We start from the raw sequence: 7,610 nt of genomic DNA on the forward strand, positions 1-7,610 counted from the left end.
ACAATGTAGAGACCATTCATTCTTAAGACTATCATTGTCGATTTATATCATTCGAAAATTAGGTTTGATACACTAGAGAGGTTTTCATAGGAAAGATTTTCATTATTTGAAAGAATGGTATATGTGCTCAAGCGCACATCAAAATATGTAACAACTATAAGGAATGATAAAAAAATATGGCAGATCAAACTTTAGGATACTTTCAGACAAATAAGATTTGGTTTTCACGAGTGAATTACATTAACATCGTCATACATAAATTTATCCCGTTTAGAATTTTTTATCCATAGCGGATGAGAATCATACTTTTCCTTTTATGCGAGTGCATTAATAACAATACTTACAACAATACGCATTACACTTGAGTTATTTTTTTTTCACGTATGGCCCTGCAACGAAGCGATTGGTTGAATGGTTGTGAATGAACCAGCTGCTATTTTAGTGAACTAGGTGCATGATAACATGAGCGTGGCTGCAGACTGTACTACTACTACCTTCTATTGTTTTGGATGGAAATTTGTACCAATACTGTAAACTACTTATAAAAATAATAGCTGTGATTATATTTATTTTATCTTTATTGATCTGAGTATCTAAATTATGATAATCTATGAAAGATTATTTTTTGGTTTTTGTCATAAAATTTTCTTATTAAATCTTATAGAATACATTATGCTTTTATGGAATCAACCTGTTTTATTTGAGATGTCGATTAATATTAGCTGTACATTTATCATTGTTTATTTATTTTATCAATGACAAAGCATGGATACAATATTATATATCTTCTAAGAGCATCTCCAAGAGTCTAACTAAATGACTCTTTAAGTCAAATTTTAACTATTTAACAGTAAAATAACTCTCGAACAGACTAACCATCTGACTAACCATCTACCTCGTCAATCTATTCGGCTCTTCAAATTAGCCCTTCTCTAGCCAAATTTATCTAGCCACTCAGGCTAGCCAAACTAATGTCTTGAAATTAGATACTATATATAAAATTCATTTTGTACGAAGAGATAAATAGATAGTGGTATAGAGAGTAAAAAATGTAAAGTCTTTTGGAGATGCTCTAATGTATGTTAATATACATTTTAAGTGATGCTAATAAAAATGTAGAATAATAATTAATGTGTTTTTATATAAATGTATTTTATTATATTGATTCGGTCACGTGCATATACCTACTTTAATTAATTAATCATACCAAAGCCCGTTTAACGGAGAGCAGCGAGGAGAGCGAGCGCACCAACGGGATCTGAGCATCTGACCAGCCGCTTGCTAGGGTTTCGTCCCCCCTCTCCCTCGGCCAGCACCACCTCGCATCCCTAGCTCTAGCCTTGCTCGCCCCGGGATCCTGTAGCGGCCATGGCGGCGGAAGCGCCACCGTCGGCTTCGGCGTCTTCTTCCTCGGCCCCGCGGCCGCCTGCCGCGGCGGCCTCTGCCTCCGGCGGCGGGGCGGCCGGGTCCGCGGAGTCGTACATCGGGAGCCTCATTAGCCTGACTTCGAAGAGCGAGATCAGGTACGAGGGCGTCCTTTACAAAATCAACACCGAGGAGTCCAGCATCGGCCTGCGCAATGGTAACTGCTTTCTCTTCTCTAGCGCACTCGCTCCGCATCCGCTGCTGTCATTTTCCTCAGATGCGAATGTTCCAGACCTAGATTTGCTGGTCCCTGGTGCGCTCAGCGAGGCGAATCCTTGTCCCCCTAGCCCCCCCCCCTACCAATGTCAGGGTCTCAGGGATTGAGGGGAATTCGAAATTTTCCAATGTATGGTAGAACTATGTTTACCCACCCCACTTGCTCCTCGACTCGATTTGTCACCAGTTATTGTTCCGCCTGCTATGTCCTCTCATGTCTGAATCATTTAAACTTCAGTTTTCAAACTGAGACGTGCACGCCTTAGGTCTTAGCTATTGCTTTACTTCAGATGCCACTGTTATGATGTACACTTGTCAATTCATTGTTTTGTAGTGCGGTCCTTTGGGACCGAAGGTCGGAAGAAAGATGGAATGCAGATTCCTGCTAGCGACAAAGTATACGAGTATATCCTCTTTCGGGGAACTGATATCAAGGTATATGGAACCATGTACAGGGCTCCTGATGTAATGTTACTTTCAGTGTCAACAATTGAGTGTCGTTCAATGCACACCGTTAATAGTTTCTTCACGTTGGTGCCTGCTCTCTGCTTAATCACCAATGTAATTATGCATTTTGGGCTTTTGGCCCATCAGTTTGAGGTTCTGATGGATTCAAAAGCAACAATGAAGTTATCTTATCATCAAACGAAGCCAAACTCACATGTGGTGTCTATGTTTCTAGTTCACAAACTATTGAATTTCTGTTCTTTTCAAGTGTTTGTATCATTAGAATTATTAGAATATAAGATTGGTGATTTCCTGTAAAGTCGCTAAGCACATGTTGCTTGAATTGTTTGCTTGCCTACAGTAATATTGCCCATAGGGACAATCAAGTATTTGTTCGTGTCTTCCATATTTACTCCTCTTACATGTACCATGTGTCAAAATGACCTAGCAAATTTTATCTTTCTTACTTTCCTATTGTTAATCCTATTTAATCTATCTTGCACTCTTTGTTGTGTCTGTTATTATGTCATGTTTCATCTCTAACCTGCCTCAACTTGTTTTTGAGGACTCTGTATATGTTTATATTTCGTATGAATCCAACTAAGTATAATAAGAAGACAAGTAATATTAGTGCAAGTAATATTAGTATAATAAGAAATATGTTTATATTTCTGTATATGTTTAATCTATCTTGCACTCTATGCGGCAGTTAGTTTTGAATATTTTAGTTCAATATGTGTGCAATCCATAAATGCATATGTACCATGTTGTGCCATGTACTTATTTAAAATATCTATTTTGTAATTTCCTTCTCTAAACTCTATGACATCCATTGATTATTTTGCCTTGTATGTTTTGATGCATGAATGCATCTATGTCATGTTTTTAGTGCAAGTGTTTGAATATTTATATATGTATACTTATACAATTTGCTCTTATAAATTTCGTGCTCATTTTTATTTTGTTTAACATCATAATTTACCTGGGTTCCAACAATTCTGCAGGATTTGCAAGTTAAGTCATCACCACCGCCGCCGCCACCTCAAGCAGCTTCCCTGCACAATGACCCTGCCATAATCCAGGTGCCACCATATACCAGTATAAAATAGACAACCTGTAATCTGCCCCTTCATGGCTGCTTAGCTCACAAACGCTGTTCTGCAGTCACATTATTCTCAACCAGCATCAACATCGTCAAATTTGCCTTCCGCTGGGGGTGCAGTTTTACCAGACCTCAGCTCCCAGGCAGTTCAATATGGGCTTCAGAGGCCAACTTTTCAGAGTAACCTTCCTCTATACCAACCAGGGAATGCTCCACGGGGCTCTTCAGCGGCACCTCCAGCAGGAAATGCTCCGTGGGGCTCTTCAGCAGAACCTCCAGCAGGAACGACACTTTCGGTTCCCTCAATGTACTGGCATGGATACTATGCGCCTTCAAGTGGGCTGCCACCTCATTTGCAGCAACCTCTGCTGCTTCAGCCAACACCAGGATTGTCAGTTCCCCAGAATCTTCAATATCCAGGACTAAATCCTTCTTTGCCATCTGGGATGCAAAAGCTGTCAGAACTCCAACCTTCATTGATGCCACCTATTAATAGTCAAGGTTCTTCAGGTATCCTGCCTACTACAACAGCTCCTGCTTCTGCTACCTTATTAGCTCCAGAAAGCTCAAAGCCTCAGGTGCCAAACATGGGATCTTTGTTTACTCCTGCAACATCTCTTGGTGCAACTTTTCCTTATCCAAGCCAGCCAACACCGGTGGCTGAAACTAGTGCAACAGTGTCACAGAACATAACTTCATTTAGTAGCAACAAGGCTACTGCTCTTCCAGGCTCAACACTGTCATACCAAACTGCATCTCAGTCTGTTTCTTCGACTATTGCCCCATCTAGCTCAGCACAAGTGGAGATGGCTGTGCCTTTGTTGGCATCATCAGGTCAACTATTGCAGAACACATCATCCATGCTTTCATCATCACACTCGATGCAGGCACCATTACAGGTAGCTAGCAAAGAAGTCAAGCCGGTTGAGCCAAAGGCTAAGGTTGCAGAACCATTACTGCCTGACCCTTTGCTACCAGACCCACCATCACAGTCTCTGCCTGAAAATAAGGAGCCTATATTGCCATTGCCCAAACAGACACCTCAGAAGGTATGTGCTTTTCTACTCATGTCTTTGTGCTTGCAGAAGCGAAGTAGAGTTGTTTCAGTTGAAAACAGTTAGTTTTTTTAACCATGTGCAGATGTTTCAGTATGTGATTTGGTTTGGAGTTATTCTCAACGACCTGATGAACCTAGAGCCACAATCTTTTTAAATTTGAATTTGTGAACTATGAAAATTGTTATGCTGGTCGTTACTTTCTTTTTGTTCTGACTTAATCTAATGAAAAGCGGTAACAAAGTAACATACTATATGTATGTATGCATGCATTTATGTATGTATATATCTATGTGTGTGTGTGTGTATAAACAGAGAATTATTTTAATTATATGACCAACTGAAAATTAATCCACAAGATAAGGTGAGATTGCAGGTTTCCAAAAAAAAACTATGCAAGGTAGCATTTTTTTTGCCAATTTTGCGTACACCTCAAACCATGATGCTTTTTATTGAATGAATTATTCCTTTTATTGCTTTTTATTTTTTAAAAACCATGTAATGAAATTAATGCTTCGTGTTTCCTCTGAAGAAAGTTCATGCTTATCCCATATTTGTCTTTGCATCATGGACTCATTAAGTTGTGCCTCACTTTGATTTCAGTACAATGGATCTGGTTTGCACAACCATCACAACTTTAGGGGCCGTGGAAGGGGTAGAGGGAGTGCGGTATGCTGATACAATCCATTTTTTATTTGTTTTGATCATATTTAATGACAAGGGATGCTAATTTAACCCTCGTCTCATGGTTCATGTCCTTACATTTTGCTCTTCACTACTTGTCTGAATAGTGTGGTGAGAGCTGTCTCACCGAGTCACCAGGCTTGGCGCAGTGGTGAGAGCTGTCTCACTGAGCAACCAAGTCGCGAATTTGAAGCAGATTCTCTGTGGCTTGTCTTGGTTTATCTCTTCCCTAGACCCCCACATGAGCCTTCGGCACTGGCTTGCCCTATTTGTCTAAATGGAATCATTCTATGTTTTTTTAAGAAGAGATAATATTCAGATCATCTATGCATATTTATTTTGTTTTTGTCAACTCTAAAGCATGAAATTTGACAAATCTGCCAACTATAATCATATTTTGATTTGATAATAGTAATTTGTTAACTACTTAAAGGGCGTACCCAGTGCCGTAGGCTTCCCGCACTGTGCGGGGTCTGGGGAAGGGTATCTTTAAGCGCCAAGCCTTACCCGCATAATATGCAGAGGCTAGGGCTCGAACCCGGGACCTTCCGGTTACAGACGGTAGGCTCTACCGCTGCACCAGGCCCGCCCTTCAATTTGTTAACTACTTAATGTGTATAATTTAGCTGTGTCAGCCATGTGTACCAACAGAAAAGCATATGTACAATAGCATTTTGAAGTGGTTTCATGGTTCACCTTATTAGTTTGCTAGTGAGTTCGCACATTCACAAATCGCAATGTACAATGCACATGAAATGTCTTTTGGGCAAAGCTATTGTGAAATTGCTTGGTAAGTGAGCAACACTGTAAACAATGTGAGTTGGAAAATGACAGTATGACACCTTTGACTCGTGATAAGTGGCACACTGACCCCATCAGTGTGTACTGCATGTGTGCTTTGGGTGTGCTCTTATTTCATAGATCACTGTAGCATATAGTAGGAAGGCTCTCGCTTTGACTGCGGACAAATTTCTGGACCCCTTTGAGTCTGCGGTTTGATAAGCATAAGCTGATTCGGGGTCAAAGAGATGTGTGTTCACATGATACTCCAAGGAACAACACTATGAACCTTTAGAGTATACTTCTAGATATTCTTTGTGCAAGTGCCTCTTGTATCATATCTGGGATTTACTCCCTCTGGTCCAGTTCGTAAGGTGCACACACATATTAAGGTTCAAACTTCACAATCTTTGATTAATAACTTAGCCAACATGTTTTAACTATTGTATTAAAATTTAAAAACATGATATGGTTAGATTTGTAATGAAATGTACTATCCAACGATCATAAGATTATAACCATAGAAGTATAATATTAATCAAATGACTGGTTAAAGTGTCAATTGGGGGATCGTGCCATGTCAGACAATTCTTTGTAAAATGCAACAGAGGCGGGAGTATTTGTATACCTTGGGAAATGATGCTTGGATTGAATAATATTTGTTGTTAAATAGTTAAGTGTCAGATTTGTTAATGTTTGTATCTTCCTTTGCAGTTTTCACAGTCAGTAACAACATTCACTGAAGAATTTGATTTCACGGCCATGAATGAGAAGTTTAACAAAGATGAAGTCTGGGGTCATCTTGGAAAGAAATCGCAGTCAAGGGACAAGGATGGTGAGGTGGGAGATGATGTGTTTGATGAAGACCTGGAGGTTGAGGAAACTGATAACCCAGAGCTATCTGTTAAGGTTTGATGCTCTTTTATCATTGTTTCAGACATTGGTGGTTTTTTTTTTCTTTGCAAGAAATCTTAAACTTGTTTTGACCTTAATGCAGCCTGTTTATGTCAAGGATGATTTTTTTGATTCCCTCTCTAGTGGAACATTTGGACGTGGAGGACCAAATGGAAGGGGTAGACCTTCTGAACGGCGCAGAGTAGATACAGAGGTTTAGGAACTACCCTTTCCCTCCCTTGATTTTTCTGCTAGTGCTTTACCCATTTTTATTGGCGTGCAGACTTTTGGCGAATTTCCACGGCACAGGCAACCCTACCGTGGTGGCGCCCGAGGTTACCGTGGCGGTGGACGTTCCCGAGGTTCATATTATGGTGGCAGAGGCTATGGAAACACAGGGACCGGAGGCTATGGAAACACAGGGACAGGTGGCCCTGGAAATTCTTATTCTCACCGGGGCTATGGGAGAGATTGATTATAGCAGAAATGTGCAGGCAACCATACTTGTGGGTGTTGTAGTCTTTTACCACATGTATGATGTATCCCTTACTACTGGTGCAGCGGTGAGAAGTCGTTTTCCCACTGAGCCGAGCCAAAGGTTTAATGGGCTCTAAATTTTACACTATAAGATTTAAGGATTGGATTAGGATCGGACTCTATTTCTATTCATTTTTAACTAAAATTTATTTAGGGCCCTACCATTCTGTGAAGAATCATTTGGATCCTAATCAATTACCACCCCTAGGTTTTAGATTCAACGCAGCAAAAGAATGTAGATGTAAGACTTACCTTGTTATTCCCTTGGAGAGTGCACTCGTGGGAGTCGCCAGCACTAGGTCTGCGAGTCTGTCCATTATGCATCCCTTAATATTCAACAAATAAATGGAGCTTACCAGCATGTCACTTGGGTGTGCCTTGTCCAGACAAGGCGTGTAGCGTTTGGTCATTGACGTGGTACACCCGTGTTCTGTAGGAGAGTTACCAGTAGATGAGCGGATGATGCTGGA

The 7,610-nt window shown here is 40.5% G+C and overlaps 1 protein-coding gene across 2 annotated transcripts; it reads left to right on the forward strand.

The window, feature by feature from the left end:
- Window positions 1-1,176: 1,176 nt before the first annotated feature.
- LOC100192851 (uncharacterized) lies at window positions 1,177-7,361 on the forward strand. Of its 2 annotated transcripts, NM_001358590.1 has the most exons (8): window positions 1,331-1,582; window positions 1,976-2,076; window positions 3,093-3,170; window positions 3,253-4,239; window positions 4,849-4,914; window positions 6,424-6,618; window positions 6,707-6,817; window positions 6,887-7,261. In NM_001358590.1, exons 1-8 carry the CDS (start codon window positions 1,369-1,371, stop codon window positions 7,076-7,078), a joined length of 1,944 nt encoding a protein of 647 aa, NP_001345519.1. In that variant the 5' UTR covers window positions 1,331-1,368; the 3' UTR covers window positions 7,079-7,261. The 2 variants fall into 2 exon arrangements, with proteins under 2 accessions (XP_008672091.1, NP_001345519.1); XM_008673869.4 differs by lacking the exon at window positions 4,849-4,914 and having other exon boundaries at window positions 1,177-1,582; window positions 6,887-7,361.
- Window positions 7,362-7,610: the final 249 nt, after the last annotated feature.

This window comes from Zea mays, chromosome 3 (assembly GCF_902167145.1).
Source record: "Zea mays cultivar B73 chromosome 3, Zm-B73-REFERENCE-NAM-5.0, whole genome shotgun sequence".
In the NCBI taxonomy this organism is placed as follows: domain Eukaryota; kingdom Viridiplantae; phylum Streptophyta; class Magnoliopsida; order Poales; family Poaceae; genus Zea; species Zea mays.

What these genes read in the sequence shown, in the direction of transcription:
- LOC100192851 (NM_001358590.1), top strand. Translation starts at nt 1,369, where the DNA reads ATGGCGGCGGAAGCGCCACCGTCGGCTTCGGCGTCTTCTTCCTCGGCC. An exon ending in GAAGGGGTAGAGGGAGTGCG is followed by an intron (nt 4,915 to 6,423) that starts GTATGCTGATAC and finishes CTTCCTTTGCAG; the next exon opens with TTTTCACAGTCAGTAACAAC. An exon ending in ACCCAGAGCTATCTGTTAAG is followed by an intron (nt 6,619 to 6,706) that starts GTTTGATGCTCT and finishes ACCTTAATGCAG; the next exon opens with CCTGTTTATGTCAAGGATGA.